Source organism: Grampus griseus, assembly GCF_964374135.1.
Source record: "Grampus griseus genome assembly, chromosome: 11".
Taxonomy (NCBI): domain Eukaryota; kingdom Metazoa; phylum Chordata; class Mammalia; order Artiodactyla; family Delphinidae; genus Grampus; species Grampus griseus.
The window spans coordinates 8,259,857-8,285,195 of record NC_139005.1 but is presented as its reverse complement, the minus strand read 5'-3'; the positions used below and the strand labels follow the sequence as shown (position 1 = coordinate 8,285,195).

The window sequence follows — 25,339 nt, the reverse complement described above, 5'->3', positions numbered from 1 at the left end:
CTGTCGATGGACAGTTAGGTTGCTTCCATGTCCTGGCTATTGTAAATAGAGCTGCAATGAACATTGTGGTACATGACTCTCTTTGAATTATGGTTCTCTCAGGGTATATGCCCAGTAGTGGGATTTATACATATATTTTTTAAGGGCTTGGCTATTAGATTGGAGTTTGAAGAGTTCAAGCCCTCTCTTTTTTTCTTCTGCAATCCAGTTCTGCATAGCAATGGTAACCATTTTGTTAGATAAGAAAGTCAATGGCCAGTCCTCACCAGAATAAATCATGCATATTATTTAATCGTAATTAAGACTACACTTCAAAATTAAGACATGATTTAATCACACTTAGAACTGGACCAGCATTTTTAAATTAAAAATATTTTTTTTACATACCTACATAATTTTCACTGTATGGTCCATATTGAAGTCAAACTAAAATATGAATCTAACATTTACCTCGTAATTTTAAAAATATAGATGAGTTACATGGAAAAGTCAGATATTCCATATTTTGCTATTTTTTTCCTAAGAATTTTTTTTAGGTTTTATTTTTCATGGATGGAGTAAGAAAGTAATAAGGCAGGATAGTTTTATAATTATTGATAATGAATTGTTGACAAGTAAGTGAGTTTGGAAAGTGTTGGAAGCATTTACTGTGTTCTAGCTCTGTGATGGATACAGTGGTAACCAGTGTAGATACAGTGAGGAAATACACTTGGTAGATACCCTCCTGATGTAGCCACAGAACACATAATTACAGGAAAAAAAAAAAAACGGGTAAATGGTTTAGGCGAATAGGGAATGAAAACAAGGAGCTTTTGTTGGATCAGACATTGGAGTTACATATGATAATCCCTTCTGCTTTCTGTGGTACCTTGGAGAAACTCTCATAAAGGAGGAAACTGACGCTGGGACGTTGAACACCTAGTCCAATTTGACTCCGTTAACTAAGAGCGGCGCTAGAGTGTATACCTAGGTCTGTCTGGACCCTGGCGGTGAAGAACACTTAACAGCCCTGTATCCCAATAGTTATTGAGTACAGGGCACAGTCCCTCTGGCCGGTGTTTAGCATAATCCAGTCCATTCTCTAAAGGCCAGTGGGCGCTTCAAACTCAGGATACCGTTTATTGGGTGATCTGTTTCTCGGTAGCTCTCCTTCCTGAGGCTCGGAGAGCTCAATTGCTTAAGTTTTCACCAGCTGGCAGAGGTAATTAGAGCAGAAGGTGGGATGTGGATTTATTCATTTTTTTCCCCTAGTATTCTTATATGCATATTTACAGCTCGTTACTTGCTGCCGGTTACATTGCCGTAAACTGATACTGACATTAATTCTCAGAGGTTTGGACTTCAGTTTCCTCACCTGTGGCTCATAGAGGAAATCATCCGTAACTTATCTTTCAGGAGGAAGTAGCCAAATAGCCTTAAGATTGTAGTATTCCAGCTCCTCATTGCTGTATCAGAAACGGTTTCTGGTGCTTCATAAATGTTGAATGGGTAACTAGAAAGGATTTAAGAAAGAGCGTTTGGGAGAGAGAAGCGCCCCGTCATTTGGGTGCCCTAGTTTGCCCCTCCTGGAAGATGTGGCGAGGAGGGAGAGCCCCGCTGCCCCGCTCCAACAAAGGGACGGCAGCGCGTGCTCCGCAGAAGACTCCAGAGCAGCCTGCCAAAGCTCAGATCCACCCTTGCCTTCCTTTCCCCGGCCCCTCGGCCCCGGCGCTTCCTCCCGCGCCGCTAGGCGGGCGGAAAGGGCAGCGGGCGCCTTTAAATGCTAATGAAGTCGATGCCCAACTCCGGAGCCAACTCTCCCCACCCTCTTCCCTCCCCGGCCCGTGCGCCGCCTAGAAAAACTTGTGCGGGGCCATTTTTGGGGCAGTAAGATCCAACGAGGAGCCCAAGAGCTAGCGCGCAGCCCGAGAGCTCGAGCCGCCTCCGCCGCCAGCGCCTCGAGATCCGCACCGGCCTCCCGGAGAGCGAGCCCCGGCCGCCGCGACCTCCAGCCGCGCTAACCGCCGACCAACCGCCAACGAGGCGCCCGAGGGAGAGCGGAGGAGGCGGCATGAGCGAGGCGGGCGAGGCCACCACCACCACTACCACCCTCCCGCAGGCTCCGGCGGAGGCGGCCGCCGCGGCCCCCCAGGACCCCGCGCCGAAGAGCCCGGCGGGCGGCGCGCCCCAGGCCCCGGCCCCGGCGCCCGCCGCCCTGGTCGCAGGCAACCCCGGCGTGGACGCGGCCCCCGCGGACCCGGGCACCGCGGCCCCCGCCTCTTCGGCCGCCGCGGGCAGTGAAGACGCGGAGAAGAAAGTTCTCGGTGAGTCAGGCCCGGGAGGGTGGGGGCTGCCCGGGACGGAGGCGGGATCGCTGACAGCACGAGGTCCCTGGGGACGTCGGGTCCCCGGCGCCGGTGGCCGCGGGTCCCGCAGGCGCTGCCGAGCGAGCGCGCTGCGCCCTGCGCTCCCGGCCGCCCGAGCGCGTTCTTCCTGGTCCTGGGCCCGGAGATCGGGTTCTTAACTCGGGTCCCCTAGGCGGGCCCTGTCGCATCCCGTGGCGAAGCATCCGTCGGTGCGAAGGGGAAAGGAGCGGCAGTCGGGAGAGAGGACACGGGGTTGGGATGGATGTGGATGTAGGGATGGGACAGGCACCCACGTGGGACGGGGACTTTGGAGTCCTCGCGTAGGATCTGGGTGAGGAGAGCATTTCCTTCGGGGAGAGGAAGGCGCTCAGAGGAGACGGGGGAGGGAAAAGTAGAAAGGCTTCTTGCTGGGAAGGTTCAGGTGTCTGTCCCTGACGCCCTTCCCACGGGGGCGCGGGAACGAGGCCATGCTTCTGTCGGCCACTTGCCGGCGGAGAGGTGTTGCAATCCTGTCCGGGAAACTTGGGTCTTAGTCCTGCGTCCTCCGCCTTCTCTGTGCCCGCTGCTGCCGTGAACCACTGAAGTGTTTACTAATCACTCTCTCTTCCTGGATTGTGGGAAAGCCTTTGGTGCAGCAGCTGAAAAAACTTCGTCGGAAGTGCGGGTATGACGTTAGTTCACAATGTTATCTTGGGACTCGTAACGTAGGGAGGGAGCTCGGATGATGAGGTGTTCAGGTCGGGTGGGGGCTCAGAGCATCGCAAAGGATGGCGGTGGGCGTTGTTGGTTTTGTCGCGTATTTCAGCCTTCTCTCCTTAAGTAACACCCTGTGTGAGGCCTTAAAACAGGCTTACAGAGGGTGTGTGCTCTATCACTCCCTCTTTTTTTTTAAACGGGGAAGGTGAGAGATGGTGTAGGATGCTTCCGAGAAATTTTCAGTATTTTGGATGGGGCGTATTTGATCTCTCTGAGCCTTGCCTGCCCAGTTTTCTAGGAAGAAAATTGGGGGAATAACGTGAAGAAAGTTTAATAAGATTCCATGTTTCCAGCCTTGAGAGGCCTGTTTTCATGTTTTTTTGTTTTTCCTCCTCCCCACAGGGCAGAATTTTACTCAGTTACTGTCAAACAACGTGCTAAATGTAACATGTGCAGGTTGAGAAACAAAATAGCCCTCATTTCCCTGGGCTAAAAGTTGCTTCAGTCCAGTCCGTGTCATATTGTGATATTGTTTGCAACAAGTGTGTCTTGGAACACTTCCATGCAAAATGTCAGAGAGACAACCTTGGCTTATGCAAAGAAGTGTTAGTATATATTCTTAATTTGACTGATTTTCACATAAAGGAAATTTTTCAGTTTTTCGCTTGATCCTTGTACCTTTCTGGATCTAACTAAACTCCTGAATTTTAAACTGAAGCAGATATCTTTAAAGATGAAGGAAACAGATCAGTCAATTTCCTCAGCCACCAACTGCTCTTAAGGCACATCCCTGGTGATGATGAGTCTGGAGGTCTTGGATCTTTCCACTGTCATTCCAACTCTCAAAAGCAAGGACAGCCTTCTGCATGACATTTCAATACTGTCTCTGTCCAGTGTGTTCTGCCATCTCCTTTCCTCAGCCAGGCAAGCACATGGTGCCTAAAATGTGCCAGGCGCAGTGCTGACTGAAATGGAATTCTGGTTTGGGACTCTCACATTCTAGTTTTTACAAATGGTTCTAAACTGCAGTGCATAGCCACAGGCCAGGGAAAGTAGTTGACAGGACTGAGGGAAAACTTTCCCCCCTAAATGAAGCCTGATCGTCTTCCTCCGTTCCCACCTCCCGTTCTGTGTATATAAAGTGAGTTTATGGTTTTAAAGCAAGAAGAGTGCATGGATATGTTTGGCCTTATGAAATCATTAGAAATATTTGTGGAATTAGGAAATTTTTAAAAACTACAGTGGGAGTAAAAATAACCTGCAGCCTGGATTGAAGTTATACTTGAAAATCACTTTCATCTTTCTCGCTCTTAGTGTTGCTTTTCTAATCAAGGTAATGCCTTTGACAGTACCTGTATGAAAATGAATCAAAAAGAGTTCCTAACTTTATATTTTCCTTATATTTTTCTAGGTCATTAATTTTGGGGCAAATGAAGGGAGACACAAAAAGCGTATCATTTGAAATAATGTGCGATTTAAAAGCATATGATTTATTAAAACCAGTCATCTGTGTACATTTGGATCCAAAGCATAAAATGTTTTTTTCCTCTTTGCCCTGCTGCTCTAATTTAAATGGCCTAAAACTGAAGATTTTAATAGTTTAATCTCTTCATTAGAGAGATCTTCCTTACTTAGCCTAAGAGCCGGAGATTCCTCAGCAAATGGTGGGCTGAATGACTTTGAAGACATAAAGAGTTTTTTGTTTTTCTTTTTTTTTTTTTACAAAGAGAGCTAAAATACTTCCCCAAGCATATCAATCTAGCAAAACTCAGAACTAACCCTGCCCACAGCAAAGTAAGTCCTAATTACTGTTTTAGTCTTGAATTTGAAAGCCAAATCTTTATTGTTTATCCTTGGAAATTAAACACTCTATATCGCATAGAAAGGTAGCATGGATTAATGTTAATTGTTACTTTTATTTTCTACTAAGCTTTTTTCTTTTTTAAAGGTACTCTATTGTCCCATTATCTGTTTCACTGAGTCTTGATAATTGCTTTATGCCTTTCCTGAATTTAGGCATAGGCATTTCTAGAGGTACTGGATTTCGTATTCACGGTTGATTCAGGGGAGTCATCTAAAATAATAAATGGCTGAAACAAATATGAATCTACAAAGTATAAATTCTATGACCATACTATTTGTTTAGATTCCTTCTCTTGAGTTCTATTAAGATCTGGCATTCTACAGAAATGGTCCTACTCATGAGGGAAAGTAGAGACAATAATCAAGTTAAAGGGGAGGAGGTGATAAGAAAGTGCTGAGGGTTTGATTCCTACCAAATGGAGAGAGTAGGGTAAACAATGAAACAGAATCCCAAATTCATCACTGGTTTGAAGAGGCCTGTTACATCATGTCTCAGGGTGGTAAGTACAGAACTGGGCTGAGCCGGCCTCAGTTCTATTATTACTCTTGGCTTCTTTGCTAGGCCCCCGTCTGGCACCCAGACAAGTTTCTTCAGGTCCCTGTAGATGAGCTATTAACAAGGAGCTACTATTTCACTATGTAGTTTGCCGACTATTTCAAAGTGTGATGAAAGTGATGTGTTAGGTGGTCGGTACTTACCTTGTTCACGTGTCTACAGTTGTTTTCGTTGTGACCCTTCTTTTGCACTTACAAAATTTTTCAGTTGTAAAGCTCTAAAGAGCATGTTTTGTTTCGTTTCTCTTTAAGCAGTGTTTCTCAGTTTTAATTATGGCAGAATTGTATAGACTTACGACCACTCCTTATCTTAGGACTTTATTGAAAAGTTTCATGAGGAAGAAAGGTTTAGTCTTTCTGAAAAGTATTTCCCTGTGATAGCTTCACTTGCTCCATTTTCTTCTCCCAGTATACTTTGGAGTTAAGCTTTTAATGGTTTCCTCGGGTATGTTTAGGCTTTAAATAATGCTATCAAGACCTTAGTGGTATGAGCTTTATCTTTTTGTAGGTCAGATACTAATTTATCTGTTTGATCCTATTTTAGCCACCAAAGTCCTTGGCACTGTCAAATGGTTCAACGTCAGAAATGGATATGGATTTATAAATCGGTATGTGTGTGCACCTCTACATGTTTTAAATACCTCCTTGTGCTGTGCCACCTGCTGTTGGTGTCTTTCCCCATACTTTATGAATGGCTTGTGTAAGTTTTCAGATTTCTGAGCACCGTAAATATTCTCATTTCTAAGCTACTGATCATTAAACATTAATTAAAATACCTTTCTAAAACATTGATAAGTACTTATACAATCTAGTCATTAAAAGAAAAAAAAGGTGGCGGTGGGGAGGATAAATTGAGAAATGGGAAGGGCCTCAGGATAATTGAGTTGGTATCCACAATTTCACAGATGGAGAAGTGGAGTCTTAGACTGGTTATGCAACTTTCCTAAGGTCGCACAACTAGTGAGTAATTGAGCTGGATCTGCAACCCAGGTCTGGTCCAAGTCCGGTAGAAACCGTAGTGTTTTCTTTAAACCATAGTAGCTTCTAACCATATAGGAATGAGAACACAGCTGTAAGCTATGGGGGTATTCTGATGTTTTTATACGATACCATCATTTTCTCTATTCCCCCCTCCCAGGCCTCCCTTTTAAAAAAATTCCTCCAGTTTCTTCCTTGTATGTTTTGGTGGGTGGTGGCAGTTTGGGGCGGGGGGGTGTTTTAGGTTTCAGTGTAAGGAGAGCCTAGTTCACAGCTGTGCCCTGTCCTTTTAGCTGTCTTGCTTTGCTTTTGCTGGGAGGGAAATCTAGGGCTCTGGTTACACACCATGTGATTTAGAGAGAGATGAGAGGAAAGGGATGTTTCTGTAGGTTGAATCTGTATGCTTGGGTGCAAGCACTGTTGTCGTATGGAGGAGTGAGGTGGATAGCTTTTGGGTTTAGAAGTTTTTAAGGAGGATTGATTTGAGGCATCTGAATTGAGTTTAGAGGAGAAACAAACATTTATGCTGTGTTTTGAGGTCTTAGGATCTAAACCGTTCTTTTAAGTTTTTCTGCATACCTAGTCCCTTTAATTGTGAGCTTTTTGTCTTCCAACAGAAATGATACCAAAGAAGATGTATTCGTACATCAGGTAAGAGTGATGATAAATGTGACATTTGCTTTGTGCGGAGAGGGGCGTCTGTAATGTGCTATTATCCCTTTCCCAAAGTGGAGTTTTACACATTACTGTGCTACTCGAAACTCTTTCTGGGACTTTATTTTGGCAAGAGAGCCCAGTTCTATGTTTTAAGATTCGCACATAAGCTCTTCCGTCCCATCATAGTAACTGTTTTCAGACAGTTTTTATTTTTGCAGTCTAATGAAGTAATAATCAGACCACTTTCTAATTTTTAATGCCTTTGAGTCTTTAGCGAAAGCCCTTCTGTTTCCATGTTAGCATCCTATGCTCCCTGACTGTGGTTCCCTCCTTGTGTTGGGCTGGACTCCATCTTCCTTTCGCCTGGCTGTGTATTGGTTCAAGCTCCGCCATCAGAGCAGCTTGAACTTGGAGTAAATAGCACAGGGAAGCAGATGGTTAGGGTGTGTGTATCTAAGACATTAGGAAACTCCCAACTCCCAGCATAGTCCTCTCTCCTGCGAGAATGAGACACGCTTGGCTCAGGCCCAGGTCAGAAAGGCCCGCAGCCCCCTAGATTCAAAGGAAATGTAGAAAATGGGTAAACTATGGAAAACATGGGCCTCTCTGTACAGAAAGTTCAGTCTTCTTTACATTCTTAGCCTAGGATGTTATTCTGTTGGTCTGTATCCTGGACTTGCTTGGCAAAATAGGTTAAAAGAAGCATTATGTGCGCTTACTGTTCTTTCTGTATATTTAGTGTTCAGTGAATTGTCTCGCGTATGTGTGCAGTTCTCAGTGTATAACAACAGAGAAGTACAGAGGCAGGTACCAATACCAGCACGTTCACCTCCAGGGCTCTGTCAAGCATCTGGTTTTCTGTGTTTTTGTTTCCTTCTGTTCAGGATTGTGTGCGTAATGGGGTGGGGTTTGGAGATTGGCGAGAGTGATAGCTAAGAAAAAGCTCTCTGGTTGTGGTTTCTATCAGTTATATTTCAGTAGCTCCTGGGTAACTGGAGTAGATTATTTGGTTCAGACACAATGACTTTTAAAGTCATAACAGACCGAAGGGGAGTGTTGCTTATAACACCTAGAGGTTAATAGACCTTTTGGCGTTTGGTGGGGCAGCACCAAACGCTGCCTTTGGTGACTGCTGGAGTAAAAGGACCTCACAAGTTTCTGTGCCCGCGGCCAGCTTCACTGACCTGATTCCAGCCCCCTGTGAAGTTGGGCGGTGAGTCACCTCAGTGTGTTGAGGCTTGCCCAGTTTAACAGGAAAAGGGGAACGAGCCGGCAGGGAGGGGCTCTTTTTGGACTGGCTGAGGGTTCAAGGCCTGCGAGTATATCCTGTCCTGAACTGCCTTTTTCCTCTCTGGGTGAGGTCTCTGCCCTATTGGCTCATTTTTTTTTTTTTTTTTTTTTCCTCCCTCCTACTCAGAGTAAGGGAAGGGCTGGATTACACATGCCTAATCGCTTTATAAAATAAGGTTGACCTAGTTCCATAGAAACTCAGAGCCCCTTTAACTATTTAGAGATACCAGCTAAAGAAATGGGGAATTCGTTGCAGGAATTATTCTCTTCCCGCCACTGACTGAAGGAGAGAGGCCTAGTCATAAGCAGATATTTAGGTGCAGATGTTCAATGCAGGATAACATCTTCATTAACTTTTAATGTATTATCAGGGAGTGTGTAGGGATAAGTTGACATACTAATGGTGTGATGAGAAAAATTTGAATAAATATCATAGAGTTACAATACAAGGGGTATAAATGTCCCCCATCTCCCCTCCTCTTCCCCCACCTTCTTCCCCCGGGCTGTATTTTTATAACTTCAGATAAATCCCTTATCAGCCTCCAGTTGGTTTCCTCATCCGTAAAATGGGAGGGGAGAAGGTGATCAGCAATGTTTTGTTCTTGAGGTAATTTCGTATATTCTGTCAGAAATATTTATCCCCTTGGCATTTTTAAAATTTCTTCGAGGTTAGCAGTTTCTCTTGTGTCTCCATATTTTAATCTGTGTCTCCGTATTTTTGTGTTTATGTGTGTATATAAGATTTCATGAAGGCATCCCCCCACCAGCCCCCTGCACTGATGGAGATGTAGTCTGAATCTAAGACACTTAGCAGAGTGAGGGAACTCATCTATCCAGTATCACGACTAGGTCATCAGGCTGCAGCTGTGCATTATGTTTAACCCACCTACCACGATGAATTTTGAAGGCTAACATGAATCAAGACAGTAGTGTGGAACATAGTTTTTTGTTTTGGTTGTGTTGTTGTTTTGGAGATCCAGGTTAGTTGGGAGAGTAATTTTAAAAAGTAATGTTAGATCAACAATTTCTTCAGTATAGCCAGTAAACTTGAGAGCAATGAAATCTGTGGCCAGTTTTGGCACATACTTCATTTAAAATTTTCTGTTCTCTTGACAGACTGCCATCAAGAAGAATAACCCACGGAAATACCTGCGCAGTGTAGGAGATGGAGAAACTGTGGAGTTTGATGTGGTTGAAGGAGAGAAGGTGAGAGGAATTGTGGCTGGGTATCCAGGGTGCTGGCACAACTCGCTTGCATAGTAAATGGTCTCTCAGCCCTTTATGAATTTGTCATTATGTACCTTGTTTGATGTAGTACAAAAGAACATTTTAATTTCTATTTTAATAAACGATTAACCCTATTTAATCATGGAAGGAAAAGCTAACTTCTCAAGGTATAAAATGACATATTTTATTTTGGTACCAAATGTATATTCAAGTGTAGTTTAAAATTAAACTGTTTTATAGTATTAAAAATAGATAAAAGCTGCTTTGGGGCAAAAGCTATCTCTTTTTAAGGTTTTTAAAATAACATTTATTTCTTAAAAGTTAACGTGTGCATAATAGGAAACCAAAAAACACAAGAAGCAAAAAACAAGGATATCTTTTTCTAAGAGTAAAGTTTTTAGGCTGTGATTTGTAAGCACTTCTGCACAAATAATACACAGTAAAGAATGTTTTAATCTCAATAAAAGAAGATTCAAATCAAATATGATCATTATGTTTTCTCTTTGGCTTGGGTTTTGGAAAGCCAGAGGCATCCTGAGAGACTGTATAACAGCCATCTTCAGATGGAGAACAGCCCAAGAAGCTAATGGGTCATCTCGATGCGCATCTACAGATTTTTTTTAGGCTGTTATATACTTAATTCCAATATTAGTAATGTCCTTTATGCTTTGTTTTTAATCAACAGCATATTCTAGGTATCAGTCAAACAATATAGGATAAGAATAAATACATTTTAAAGCCATATATGGTACTGCTGCCATGGAGGCTGATCGTGGCAGCTGAATTACAAGCTGAGTGAATGACTGCTTCACTCCCAAATGAGTGCTCTCTTCACATACACACCATTCATTCCATAGCTCATATTCTTCGCAGCTCTCAAACTGTTTTCTGTTTTGAAAGAAAAACAACTTTATTCCACCTAATGTAGAAATTTAAATGATTTCTTTACCAACGTGATCCCCAGGGTATCTTGCAAACCTCTTGGAGTTTCAAATTATCTACCTGCAAATGCTGGCCTGTAATGATCTCTAATGTCTCACCCAACTCTTAAAATTTTGTTTTGCCAGGTTAATTTTACCTCTGTATATTTTCAGAATTTGAGGTTATACAAATTGATGTAGAGTGGGAAATGTGCTCTTTTGAATCTCCTTTGTCCGAACTTTTTATACTTTTGAAGCATTACTTTATCCATCTGTCCATATGAGAATCCGAACGCTAAGTCTGTTTCAAGGATAAGAAGAAGGTTTAGAGAGGGACTACATTTGTGGACACTGTGTATGTAAGCGGACGCTAAGTCAAGGACCCTTCATTCCTGCTGCCGTCAAGCTGGGAGAAGTTTCCCTCTCAGTAGCTCAGTGCTGGACAGAGCCATGTGAGCCCACAAGTGCATTCTCTTAGTACCTCGCAGAGTAACGTAGGTTTCAACATTTTCTAGGAAGAGAACATTATCTCAGTTATTTTCCAGTGAGGAATATTCCTCCTGGTCTAGCATTCCTTTGTTACAGTTGCATCGTATTTACCACTCTGTTCCTTAAACAGATATATACTTCTCTTGAATCAAACAAGAAGGCGAAGGTTGTGGAAGCAGACAAGCTGTATACATTTATTATTATTATTTCTTTAACTTTTTATTTTATATTAGAGTATAGTTGATCAGCATTGTTGTGTTACTTTCAGGTGTCAAGCTGTATACATTTAAATCAGGACGTCAAGCACCTTGCTCACCTTATTAAAAAATGGGTGTGTTTTTTAGGTCACCGAAGGAATCTCTAGTATGTTCTGCCAGTGTTCAACCCTCTGGCTATCTAAGGCCGTGCTTTTGGCTTCTTTTTAACTCCGAGGCCGTCTTTGCTTCTTCCCTTTCTCAGGGTGCAGAAGCAGCCAACGTGACTGGCCCAGACGGCGTTCCTGTGGAAGGGAGCCGATATGCTGCAGATCGGCGCCGCTACAGACGCGGCTACTACGGCAGACGCCGTGGACCGCCCCGTAATGTACGTTGTCTCTCTCTCTAATCAGTGATTGAAGAAATGCACACATCTAAACTCAAGTGTGTATACTTGGAGCACATAAATGCTGTATCTTCTCCTGGAGACACACTGGGTTTTTTTTGGCGGCGGGGGGGAGACGGGAAATTTTTCATGTCCAGAATTTATCTATAGCCACTGGTCTTATGGGAAACTTGCCGTTCAGCAGTTGTATCAGTTTGTATGTATTTGGCTGCCAGGAAGAGTCATTTAATTATCTTGTACCAAGAAGGCTTAATGAAGGTCGCTGTGCCAAGGTTGTCAAAAAGGTTTTCTCTTGCTTTGGCCCTTTTACCAGCCAGAGCCGCGGCATGCGGCGTTCACTGGGAAAGGGGACCGGGATTCCCGTGACCGGCTTGAATCTGTTGTTCCTCCCTTGTTAACATCTAAGAAAGTCAGCCTTTGGTTGGCGAGGAGGAACGGGGAACGGCTCAGGAATAAGTGATGAACAGTGCTGGCCACAGATATATCAAGTCATTTGCCTCAGTTACATAGCTGTCTTATTCAGCATAGCATTTCCCATCATTTCAAAGTAAAGAAGCAGTAAATAATTCTCTGGATTTTTAGTTCTTTAGATTGGTACCAATCCAGGTGGAAGGGCTTACAACCAAGTCCGGCTGGAGTTTTCTTAGGAGGCTCAGTTTAAAGTATTCTCAAGGCACCCAGAAAGACTCCCGTCCAGTTTGTGGTCATGAGGATCCTATTAGATGTGAGTCATTTTTTGATGTTTCTAGAGTTAGTACCTGGGATTGGTACTATGGAATAAAATCCGAACACTAAGTCTGTTTCAAGGATAAGAAGAAGGTTTAGCATCACAAGATGCTTTGTGAGCACAGGATTGTGGCTATGTATAACATCCAAGGAAAACTTTTGAAAAATCGCACCAGAAGAAAGGATTTGCAGATTGAGAATGATTTATCTCTACACTTTGATAGATTAATATCTTTCTGCTTACCTAAATGCTTCCTCTCTTCATTCTGTCATCTTCACACGCAGCCCAAACTGATTTTTATCAGATTCCTTATGACATCTTGTTTTTCTATTTCTATATTTCTCTTACCCATGTTTTGCTTATCCTATGTGATTTTTAAAAATAAGCTGTGTAGGGGGTGGCAGAAATGAGCTACCATAGCATTTACTCTTTCAAGTTCACCAGGTTCACGGAGTTCTAGTTGTAATTACTTTGATTTCTAGGTTAATTCAGAAGTAAGAGTGGGCGAAAACCTTTAGTGAAAACTTTTCCTTTGAAGGCTTTTCTCCTCAGCTGGAAATTCTGAAGTCACGCATGTGAAAGATACTTAGAAATAAAATTATCAAAATTCTGAAAGTAAACATAAATGATGGTTTTCTGTTGTGCTGTCTTTAAGTCCTAACAGCTTATTGAGTATGTTTGGCAGTGGTGGTGCCATTGTTCTTATTTTGTAGAACTCTTGACGAAAGACCTGGCTGTAGAGGACTCAAAAGATACAGAGAACCTAAAGAGAAACCCTCACTATTTTGGTGAACATTTTCTGTGCTACTATGTCTTTACATAATTGGGGATTGTACCTGATACAGGCTTCAAAAAGTGTAGAATGGCTTGGCTTTTCTGAAATTAGACTAGTTGAGGCCGTAGTTGAAGCTTTTCCTCTTTGGGATTTGAGTTCCCCACGTGAGCTTTGTTCTGGAGGACTCTAGATCTTAACTCTCCTCAACCCCAATGTCAGTCATTTTATTTTGTTCATTTTAAATTTTTTCATTTTCAAAAATTGTAGTTGCTTCCCTTAAGACTACCTTTGGCATAGCAATCCCCCTGTAAAGTAGGATTTGAAATAAAAAATTCTTTGAGGGATGTTTAGCTGTTTGCTTATTATTTTTCTTTTTGAGAGAAAATATTAGTATGTGATACGGTAGTTTAAATACAGGAAAAAATATAAAATGAGTCAGTACTTTCCTTGTTAATAAGGTTTATTATATTCAGAAACTGTCTGTATTTATTACTTACTACTGTCTATTAAAGTGCAATTAAAACTTTATTCCTAAACATATAAAGAGAATCATGCCATAAGTCAGTGGTTCTCTTTTGGTTTTTGGACCCATTTATATGCTTAAATATGGGATCCCAGAGTTTTTGTTTACGTGTGTTTATACCTATTAATATTTATTGTATTAGAAAGTAAAGCAGAAATTTAAAAGAGTTTATTTAAAATAAGCTCATTACTTGTAAACATAAAAAACATTTTTTTTCATGAAAACTATATTTTTTAACTGAGAAGAGTGGTGTTGCTTTATGTGATTTTTTTTGTAAATCACTGATCTCCGGTTTAATAGAAGACAGCTGGATTCTCACAGCTCCTGCATTGGGGCTGCCAAGAGGCCACGTGTCACTGTAGTTTCTGGGTGATTCCCCTCCCCTCCCCCCCAAACTCATGAGAGAATGAGAGGGGAAAAAGACAGACAGCATCTTACCGGCATTATGAGAATAGTTTGATCTCAATAACCCCCTGGGAAGGGTTTCAGAGACCACCCCCCTCCCATCCCTACTTTGAGAACTGCTCCAGGAAGCAAACCACTTAGGACCAACCTGTTGATAACACCACAAAACATATTTTTCTCGCCTTTGCCCCAGTGGATAGCCAATGTTGGGGGAGATACATTTGGTGGAGCTAAATATTCTAAACTTGTATGTGTTTTTTGGGTGGCTGGTCAACTGATATACACCAGTTCTAACTAGATGCGAGCTAAATTCGTTAGAGATTGATTGCACTTGCCTTTCTGCTTCTTGGTATTTCATGTGCACAGATCTCCTGAAATCTAAATGTGGTTTATCCCAGGTAATCACCTGATAATCTGGGTTAAATGCATTTTTGTCCGTCTAATAGAGGGGATTGTTCCTCTGGGGGAGAGATGGTTCTCTTCCATGGACATCCACCCTACATGGTACTCCTGGGTTCTCACCTTACTGGAGCATCTTCTGAATCTCTGTTTCCTTGCCTCGCTAGTGCGCTGGGGAGGAGGAGGAAGGGAGCGGCAGCGAAGGATTTGGCGCCTCAGCCGCTGACGGGCAGCTCGCTGGGGCCCTGAGTCAGCGGCGCCGCCCCCAGTACCGCCCCCAGTACCGTCCCCAGTACCCGCGGCGCTTCCCGCCTTACCACGTGGGACAGACCTCTGACCGCCGCTCCCGGGTCTTTCCCCAACCCAACGGAACGCAGGTAAACTTGCACCGGGGGCTCCTCTTCAGCGGTCCTCACCCCTCTGTCCGGCCTCCGCCTCCGCCTCCTCCTCCAGCACCAGTGGCCGGAAATCAAACCTAGCTTTTGGCTTCCCGACGCTTCCAAAGCGGACTTCTCAGAGCAGTCATTCCAGTCACACTTCTACAAGCACGACCACCTGGGCCGTGCCTGTAACCGGGGACCCTGGGTGGACAGGGTACAGTTCTAGTGTATGGAAGAATGAGAGACGTAGAGTAGAGACAGCTGGTACGTGTAAGCGCTGAACCCTGAAGCCAGGCGGGCCTGGATTTGAATCTTGCCTCTGTCTGTGAGCTTTTGAGGTTAACGTGGCCATTCATTGAATGGAGATAATTGCCTCACTGCGGGGTTGTGATGATTAAATCAAAGGTAAAGACCTTAGTGTGGTGCCTCAGGACGGGGAATGTCTATATAGTCCTTAATTTAGATGAAATAGTGTTGGTTATTAAGAAAACCTAACGCAGAGTGGAGATTGTTGATTCTCGATTGGTTCTCCTTTTTACTGCAAAACATTGATACAACTATCATGAACTTGACCTGTAATTAATAAGCCTTTTAACAGCTTTGCAGTTCCCAGGAAACTTGGTAATCTCGGGATAGGACATCATTTTTGTTACTACCAGCTACAACTTCTTCCCTTAGTATCCTTGGTTTTTGTTTTTTTACTAAGTGTTTTGACTGAACATTATGTTCAGTCTGTTCTTTGCTGCCCTTTTCCCTTCCTATCATGCATGACTGTGTTCTTTCTACATGGCTTCTTGTTATTTTTCCCCTTCTACTCTTTAACAGCTGTCCCTGACAAATGTGCTAAAAATAACAAGTAGCCTTACATATATGGAGAGATTGGGTACATGCGGCGTAGTAGGTTTCTTCAGAGGGCAGCACCCTGGGCCTCTAGGAAATGAGGACAGGAAGAGTCAGGGAGATTGTAATACACATTTATTTTTAGGGCATTAGTAGTACCTTCCTGAAATAATCCTTCTTAGTATTAGCATATACGTGTGTATCATACTTTCTTGAGACCATGATGATCATTTTCTAGATCGTTTGAAATAAAGTATATTTCACCTTAGGAATGGGAGGTTCAGAGCAAAGGGATTCTTTGGTGCGATGCAGAGGAGCAAGTTGAAAACTAATTTTGAAAATGTGCATGTTCTGGTAACCACATTTAGTTCTCTTAACTTGGGTTGAAATTCTTACCCATTTAATAGCTAACATGAAGTCTTCAACAGTCTTTCCTTAGAACCCTTCTAATACATACCATGTTTAATGTTCAGTGACAGAAGTCGGCTTAAGCCAACCAACAGCACCAAACGAAAATTCGTAAAACTCTCTTCTGTATAGCTTAGGCTACTTCCAGGTTGTCCATGTAATGGCTTAAAACTAGAGAGAGATCTCTGAGATGGTAAATATTGTTGAGGTCAAGTGGAAAAGTCTTTGCCAACAATTTCTACTATTGTATATACAAAACTGTGAAGTTTATTGGACACAACAGGAAAAAAATGAAAATATGCAGGCCCATAGTACTTCCCTTCTGTACCGAGGACGTGATATAGCATGATATATCAGTGTCCAGAGGACTTCCATTTTTTTTAAGATAATAATTCTAGGTATTTGAAAAATAAGTCGAATTGGTTACTGAGCTAAATCAGCTGTTTGTAGTCTGTGAGAAAAGAATTATATGACAGAGGAAAAGGAGCAACATTGTTTGGCATCCACCAAGGGACAGATGTTTGAAATCAGTTCTTAGTTTTCCCTACAGCTTTATGGAGTTGGCAGTGGTATCCAGATTTTTGTTGTTGTTGTTACAAATGAAGGGATTTGAGTAGTTGAAAGAATTAGCAACTTTTACCTAAGGTTACATGGGCAAGAAGTGGTAGAGCTTGGTTTAAACTCAGTCTGTCTGTCCAGTCTCTTCCCATTCTATCATTCCAGTAAAGGCTTATCCTTTATACGTGTTCGTTGCTGTTTCTGTGTGTGTGTGCATGTGTGTGTGTGTGTGTGTGTGTGTGTGTATCAGAGTTCCTGAGGAAGCAGCAGCTTTGCTTGTTCAGAGAAGTAAGGGAGGCTCATGTGTTTGGGATGGTGTGAGTGAAGAGAGGGGTGAGGTGAGATTAAGGTGCTATCTTAGGGCAGGTCAAGCATGCTGGGTAGACCAAGATAAGAACTATTGACCTACCCCAAATGTGATGAAAAGCCAGTTAAGGGATCTAAATAGGGAAGAAACGTATTTGAGGAATCACTGGACAGTTTAAGGAGGCTAGACCACGGTTAGCAGCAGCAGAAGTAGGGAGACCAGCTAACGTACTTCCTCCATGGAGAGGGGATCAGGGGGGCATGGATTAGAGTGCTAGCAGTGGAGGTGTGAGGAGTGGTCAGATTTAGGAAATGTTTTCAGCATGGAAGGGGCAACATGTGATGATGGGGTGAACGTGTGCTGTGAGGAGTAAAGGGTAGCTTTGTGAAGAAAGGCCAGGTTTGCGCGGAAACACAGGTCATTTGGAGATCTTCTCTTGGGCAGATCAAATATGCCACACACACACACACACACACACACACACACACATTTACGCATGTGTAACTTACAGTGTGTGTGTGTGTTCCTTATTTCTGCCTACTAAAATGGCCTGAGGTTAATGACATGTTAATAGCACTGAGCACGCCTGGCCCCCAGTTTTTCGTTTATAAATACCATTCTCCAATAAAAAGAAGCCCCTCTGGAGAAACGGCTGATTTCGGAGCCAGGCCACAGAGAGTACAATATGAGCCTGGAACATCTTGCTGTGCCAGAAAGCAAGGAAGCGCTCAGAGAATGCTGGAGACGCGTCCAGTAGGCCATGAGCCAGCTGGGAAGGGTTCCCTTTGGCCACTAATGATAGTAACAGGTTATAACTCACTGAATAGCATAGAAGACCATGAGTCTTTACAGATATAGACAAATAAATATATTGAACTTGATAAGGAGTGAAATATTTACAGACTTTGAAAGTACTTCTTCACAGAATCCTCATAAATTACAAAGGGGGATAGAGTAAACTTACCATGGAGGAGCCGTACTGCTTCTCAAAGTGAACACTGTCAGTAACGGTACGGGTTGAAACCATATGCCGTCTGGCAGGATGCAGTGAGAAGAATCCAGTGCCACTTCTGTGGCTTCCCTTGCAAAGGTGCCTAAGCTACATCATGAGAAGACACCAGACAGCCCCAACTGAGGGATATTTTACAAAATGACTGCTCCTGTAACCTTTAAAAGTGTCAAGGTTGTGAAAACCAAGTGAAGATTGAAGAACTATTCAGATAAAGAGACAACTAGATTCAAGGCATGGTTCCAAATGAGTCCCTTTGCTGTAAAGAACATTACTGGTGAAACTCAAGAAAATGGAGTCTGAGGGTTAGAGTCTATACTTCCAGCTGTCCTGTAAGTTTGTGATTATTTAAGGAAAAAAGTTGGAGAAAATAGGTGCTATTTCAGCATGTTTATATGCCTGGAAGGAAATGATGGAGGAGAGAAGGGGCTGGGGGATTGAGAGTTCAAGAGCCCTAGCAGGCCAGAAAGAGGGGCTGGCTTTGGCTGTGAGCATGGACCACTTAATCAGTCTAATGAGAGAAGAAAAAGCAAATGCAGTAGGTTGGTAGATTTGATGGTGAAAGAATGTGGAGATTCTTCTCTAATTGCTTCTCTTTTCTTAGTGAAATACGGAGAAGGAAGGGATATTACTTTTGAGGGGAAAAAGAAAAAAAGATTGAGATGTGGCTGTATTATAAAGAATTTCAGAGATTGTTGGTGGGTTTTTTTGTTTGTTTTTAGCTCTTTCTTCCCCTGGAAGTTCTGCAATATATTATTTCCCCAGCTTAAAATAAATTTCTCAAGGAAGGATATTTTATTTTTTTAATGCTATACTTCAATAAATAATGCAAACAGATGAAAGGAAAAAATTGTGAAAGGAAGCGATCAGAGGTGAAGGTGTGGTGGAACCTTTGAATGTAGAAACCATTACCGTATTGAAGGGATACCCAGTTTGTAGAATGAGTGGGTCTGAGTTTGAAAAGATTCTCTTTGCCCCAGTGTGGTACATCATTCCATTTCCTTTTGTAATAGAGGTTTTCTTTCAAGAGGTGAATGGACCACTTCAGAATTTTTAATATTGTAAAATAAATTTAGGTGTACTGGGATAAGGCAAAAGACTGTCAAGTGGGAATGAGTCTTTCTTTCTTTCCTGTCATTCACACAGATCTAATCAGTACATAGTTCACTGTTAGAATTGAGAGTTCCCAGCTCCGTAATGAAGCCTTTTATTTTCTCCTTTTAAAAAAATTTCTGAAGGCAACTGTGTGCCGTGTCTCATATCCTGTAGCCTGACACTCATGTTTGCCTCTCCATGCCTCCTCCTAGGCGGGTGAGATTGGAGACATGAAGGATGGAGTCCCAGAGGGAGCACAACTTCAGGGACCAGTTCATCGAAATCCGACTTACCGCGCAAGGTACCGTAGGTAGGTAACGTTTTCTAAGAGCTAATGACCGATTGCAGGACTTGTGAGCCACAGTAGGATGGAAGAGGACGTTGCAGGTCTGTTTTGTGTATTTATTATGTAATGAGAAGATGTGGCTGTTTGGACCGTATGTCCAAGTTGTGGGAGGGGCTCTGCCATCATGTTTTCACACGGCCGTGTGGCATTCCCCCCGCTCAATGATTAGGATTTTTAGGTATCCCTGTACCGGAGCGGCATTTGCTTCTGAGAACTTTCCCATGATGTAAAGTCATACTGGATTTTTATTATATTTAACGAGATACGCGGAAATGAATTGATGGGTCATTCATTCGGTGGTGATGCTATGAATGGAGGGAGAGTTGGCTGCCAGCGAGTGTTTGGGACACTGAATATTCTGATAACCGGGGCGGTCTAATGCGGGGGTTAAATCAGCCTGCAGATCATATCGTCTGTGTTTAAATCCCCACCCTACGATTAGCAGCCCCTGTGTAGCTGTATGTCCTCCGGCAAGTTTCAGGACTCCTCTTAGACTTAGTTGCCAGCTTACGCAGTGGACAGTAAGGGATATTCTACCGCTGTCAGTAGGGTTAGATGTACTAAGGCGTTTCAGGTAATCAGTATGATGCCTGGTATAGTAAGCCCTCAATAAATTAATCGATTAGTACTACTACCAACATTGTTAAGGTTAGTGAAGGAGGGACTTCCCCGGTGGCACAGTGGTTAAGAATCCGCCTGCCAATGCAGGGGACACGGGTTCGAGCCCTGGTCCGGGAAGATACCACATGCCGCGGAGCAACTAAACCTGTGTGCCACAACTACTGAGCCCGCTCCCTAGAGCCTGCGAGCCCCAGCTACAGGAGCCCACGAGCCACAGCTACTGAAGCCTGTGTGCCTAGAGCCTGTGCTCTGCAGCAGGAGAAGCCACCGCAATGAGAAGCCTGCACACCACAACGAAGAGTAGCCCCCGCTCTCAGCAACTAGAGAAAACCCACGTACAGCAATGAAGACCCAACACAGCCAAAAATAAATACATAAAATAAATAAATTTATAAAAAAAAAAAGATTAGTGCAGGAGTGTTATTTTATTTCTGCTTTATCCCTTGTGAAGACTGGATTGGGCTAGACTCCCTAAGATTCTCTTTAAGCTTTTTAAGCCTTCCTGTTCCTTTACCCTGTCCTTGAGGAGCTTCATTCCTGAATGACGTTCATACCACCCTGAAGTGTGGCAATATGGGTTTATTGAGAGGCGAGTAAGTATATTACTTGGGGAAGGATTTGTACCACTCTACGTCGTCTTTTCTCCCAAGATTCATTTCAGTGTTAGACGTAGTCATTCTAATGATTCATTACAAAGGACTTTGGAAATAAAAGAGGCTTCATAGAAATGTCTTCAGGAAAACAGAAAAAAGACAGTAGTGTATGTGAACCCCAGCTCTGTCAATCTCTAGCTGTGTGATCAAAGTTGCATTTGACCTTTTTTGACCTATAAAAGCAGCAATCCTTTATGTTTCAACCAAATACTTACCCTCTTTAAATGTCTTGGTTTTCTTACTGTAAATCTTAAACTCACAATATTAGCCCTGAAATTAAATTAGATAATTAACGTGAAAACACACCAGCACAGGCTTTGGCACACAGTGAGCGATGTTCGTTTGTTTCCCACGTCGAATCCCCTTAGACTCCACTGCATGCTGTCCGTGGAGGGCAGATACGGGAGCGCTTTTGTTTTTTAATTTTTCCATCCTCAGTGCCTGTCAAAGTGCCTGGTAGGATCATAGTGTATGTTCGGTATATGTTTGCTCACAGTGTTCAGGTGAAGGGGGAAGATGACAGAAAGATAGGGTTTTTTACCACACCTTTGTTCCACTTGCCTGTGCATAATTCTAGCAGTAAGTCTTGATCCCTTGACTTTTTAATCTTTAAAAATAAAACCTGGGAATTCCCTGGCGGTCCAGTGGTTAGGACTCTGCCCTCTCACTGCTGAGGGCCCAGGTTCAGTCCCTGGTTGGGGAACTAAGATCCCACAAGCTGCGCAGTGCAGCCAAAATAAATAAATAAATAAAACCTGATGTTCTTGAGGGCATCTGTTCTCTTTTCTCCTGTGTTCTCTGCTCTAGGGGCCCTCCTCGCCCACGACCTGCCCCAGCGGTTGGAGAGGCTGAAGATAAAGAGAATCAAGAAGCGGCCAATGGTCCAAACCAGCCACCTGCTCGCCGTGGATACCGGCGCCCCTATAACTATCGGCGTCGCCCCCGTCCTCCTAATGCTCCTGCACAAGATGGCAAAGAGGTGAGTCCAGCCAGCCAGAGGGGATGCTGCCAGATCCTCCTTAATCATGTCAAGCTTTAGTGTTCCCTTCTAAGAGTGGTTTTATAACCTGAAAACTGAGACTTAAGATACGTATAATATGTATCATATATTTTTGTGTATAACATTGTTCATTTATATGTGTGTGTGTGTATAAATATATATATATATATAGAGAGAGAGAGAGAGAGAGAGAGAGAGAGAGCCCTGCACATATCACAAACCAAATACTTGAATTCAACCAGTTAACATTCTGGCTAAAACGTGTAGAGCTTTCCAAACAAAAGACAGCGTTTAGAGAGAGGAACCTGCTTCTCAGCACATGTTGGAAGCAACTGTATATTTTTAATGGCTTTTTACTATGGAGAGTGGTGGCGTTTAGTTGCCATTTGGAGGCCATTCTTCTGCGGTTCTAATTTTTTCCTCATACTTTAAGAGTAGTTAAGATTTTGCACAGTGATTTACCTTCACAGATCCCGACTTGTGAGACCTTTCAGTCTTGAACTTTCCACTGCCGTATGAATCAGTTAATTTCTCGTTTGTGGTTTTGTTGTGTTTTCAGACCAAGGCAGGTGAAGCACCATCTGAGAACCCTGCTCCAGCCCCCGAGCAGAGCAGTGTCGAGTAACATCGGCTCCCCAGGCACCTTCACCATCAGCAGGTAGGAGCTCGGGTGGCCGGCACAGGAGCTGATATTCTCTTTAAGTAGCACTGATTTCTCAACAGTAGCACAGATCAGTCTCAACTAGTTGTGTAATTCATCTGGGCCAAGTTTCTGATCTCCATCAGGATTCTGGAGAAAGAGCAGCTTTGGTGGTAAAAATATCTCTGAGGCTGATCTTATTTTGCTAGGCATTGGGGACGCAAATATGCAGACAGAGTTAATGAGAGTCAAATTCATTTTTCTAGATAGACAGTTGTTAACTATAATCACCACCTCAGAAAACTTTAGAAAGTTTTACTTTTGTGACACCTCGTGGCCAATTTGATAATTTTAAAGTGCCTGACAAGGCCTCATTTTAATAACAGAGGACTGTGATCGGTAGAATAAACAAGAATGTGGTTTTTTTCTTCCCTTTTCCCTTTGATAACCAACATTATTTATTTTGAGGCAGTAAGTGTAGTACGTGAGAGCCAGTGGGTTTATATATCCAGTGCAGGAGCTAGTAGTCATTAGCCTAATGATCTCGAGCAGTTTATTTATCCTCTGCAGCGGTACTGTCGGCTGCTGGTAAAATGATACTGACTAGATTCCCCACTAGGGTTGCTGCAAAGACTTAGTGAGATAACACGTATGAGTGCCTAAGCAGGATGCGGCAAAGAGTAACCTCTCCATAAAAGTGAGCTTGTTTTGGGCTTCCCTGGTGGCGCCGTGGTTAAGAACCCGCCTGCCAATGCAGGGCACACGGGTTCGAGCCCTGGTCCTGGAAGATCCCACATACCGCGGAGCAACTAAGCCCGTGCGCCACCACTACTGAGTCTGCGCTCTAGAGCCCGCGAGCCACAACTACTGAGCCCGTGTGCCTAGAGCCCGCGCACCGCAACGAAGAGTAGCCCCCCCTTGCCGCAACTAGAGAAAGTCCGCGTGCAGCAACAAAGACCCAGCGCAGCCAAAAGAAAAAAAAAAGCTTGTTTTTCTTCATTGTTGCTTCCTGCTTTTTTTCTGTCTTCTTGTTAAAGATCCTGGACATTGTATTTATACAGGTGGAAATATACTAGAAAGACTGGCTCAGCGAGTCTTACAAGAATTTATAAGCCATAGTTGGTTTCATTCTGGGTTTTTCATCTAGTAAGTCCTGAAAGTTTAAGTTTTTAGTATTTCTTGGTTGTTGCCCTTTTCATTACATAAATAAGGACTTCGCTTTTAGTTGAAAGGTTGTAAAGCTCATAGCAGCAGTGTTATTTTTCCAAAAATTGTTCAGATTTCGTAAAATTTTGAGATCATTTTACGTTTCTACTTTTTAAATGCCATCTGCTTTTATATGCAGAGGTTTGGGATTTCAATTATCCTTTCACTAGGTAGACAATTGCTATGCTGAGAATATTCTGTTTTATCTCTGGGTAGTATGGATAGTTTATTATAGAAATAAATTCTGTATTCACACTTGCTTGCATTAACTGACGGAATTATATATTAATCATTTGGCCATAAACTTTTACTTGGTGACATTATTTTTAGGTATTGTTCCTAAGGAAATAATCCAAAATATAGGGGGAAAAATTTCTACTATTTACAATCTAATGTTGGAGAAGTGGTTAAATACTGTGGTATATCCATATTAGGAGATACTGTATGGCCACTAAAATGAGTATGAAGAATTATCAATGCTATAGTACCATTTATTTGAAAAGGCTTCATGATGATAATTTTCTTTTCTAGAATTTTCTAGAATTTTTACTGTTATGTACTGACTGTTCTGGTTTGTAAAAATGTTTTATTAAAAATTTTCCATTAAATTAGTGTTTCAGTTTACAAATCTATAAAAGATACACGGTGTAAGATTTTGTTTAGAGCTTTTGAAAATTGATTTTTTGAACTACATAAAAAACATAATTTTTGCCTTTTTATTCTTTAACTCTTGATCATCTTGTCACTCTTCATAAGTTTGATTTGAATTTTTTCCAGGTGACCTAAAGAATTAATGACCATTCAAAAAATAAAGCAAAAAGCAGACCGTAACCTTACCAACACCAAAGAAACGTCCAAGCAATAAAGTGGAAGACTAATAACCAAAACGTGGACATTAGAATGTTCACTACTATTCTTTACGAAGCAAACAGCTACACGACGAGAGTGTCAGCCAGTTTTTCAGCAGCTGAGATCCTGGGAATGCCTGCACAGAACAAGAGAGCAACCTCCCCGGTTTCAGCAGCCACTAGGTTTATATTTTTTTCCTGGTTTTTACTGTTTTGGTAATATGAATTGAAAGAAGAAATATTAATACCACATGGGGAGACCCCCCCCCCCAACCAAAGAAATCTAAAATATGTAGTAAATGCTTTTTTTTTTTTCCTTTTTTGTTCATTTTGGATGCTGGTGCTAAACTTCCAAGTGTCATGAGTTAAAAAGAAATTTTATGCCCTTATTTATTTTGAGGATGAGGGGAGGATAACATTTTGCTTTCCTATGTGACTCTCTTTGAAAATGTGCAGTATGAAATTCCTCAAAAATAAAATTTTTACCCTTGAAAGGAAAAGATGTATAGCTGAAGTATGTTTTCGTATCTCAGCTGGAGTTGTTTTGTCTTTTTTGGTCTTTTTTCGTCACTTCGTTCGCTGAATAGTAAGCTCAAAGCCAAATGTATAGGTGGAATAGTGCTCTTTAATAAATGCAGGCATATGAGCTGAGAGCATAGGAAATGGGATTATTTTTGGAATGAACAAGTTCACATCTGAGTTCAGCAGTAGGCATTGTTTGGTTTGGTGCTCTTAGCTCTTGACTAATCCTCGTTGAGATGGTTGATGACATTTTGGTCAACAGCTTCCTTTAGATTAATGAAGGGGTTAGTAGTTCTAATATCCTTGAACTTCTAACCACAGAGGTTTTCAGCACCAACTGCTATGTCGTGCTTATATATATGTGTCTTGCAGAAAAGAGGAAGGGGGCCTCTTTGCAACCGCACTACAAATTTCTTTCCCCAGGTAGTAGATGGTGCCCCTAGGTTGAGAGACACTA

General features: G+C 42.5%; 1 protein-coding gene across 2 annotated transcripts; it reads left to right on the top strand.

The window, feature by feature from the left end:
* The first annotated feature begins 1,842 nt into the window (after nt 1-1,842).
* YBX3 (Y-box binding protein 3) lies at nt 1,843-24,860 on the top strand. 2 transcript variants are annotated; one of them, XM_082665687.1, is made up of 10 exons: nt 1,845-2,303; nt 6,004-6,067; nt 7,055-7,088; nt 9,501-9,590; nt 11,480-11,602; nt 14,617-14,826; nt 19,259-19,356; nt 21,474-21,645; nt 22,226-22,324; nt 24,290-24,860. In XM_082665687.1, exons 1-9 carry the CDS (start codon nt 2,051-2,053, stop codon nt 22,289-22,291), a joined length of 1,110 nt encoding a protein of 369 aa, XP_082521813.1. In that variant the 5' UTR covers nt 1,845-2,050; the 3' UTR covers nt 22,292-22,324; nt 24,290-24,860. The 2 variants fall into 2 exon arrangements, with proteins under 2 accessions (XP_082521814.1, XP_082521813.1); XM_082665688.1 differs by lacking the exon at nt 14,617-14,826 and having other exon boundaries at nt 1,843-2,303.
* The last annotated feature ends 479 nt before the right edge of the window (nt 24,861-25,339 follow it).

What these genes read in the sequence shown, in the direction of transcription:
- YBX3 (XM_082665687.1), top strand. Translation starts at nt 2,051, where the DNA reads ATGAGCGAGGCGGGCGAGGCCACCACCACCACTACCACCCTCCCGCAG. An exon ending in CCCAACCCAACGGAACGCAG is followed by an intron (nt 14,827 to 19,258) that starts GTAAACTTGCAC and finishes GCCTCCTCCTAG; the next exon opens with GCGGGTGAGATTGGAGACAT. An exon ending in TACCGCGCAAGGTACCGTAG is followed by an intron (nt 19,357 to 21,473) that starts GTAGGTAACGTT and finishes TCTCTGCTCTAG; the next exon opens with GGGCCCTCCTCGCCCACGAC.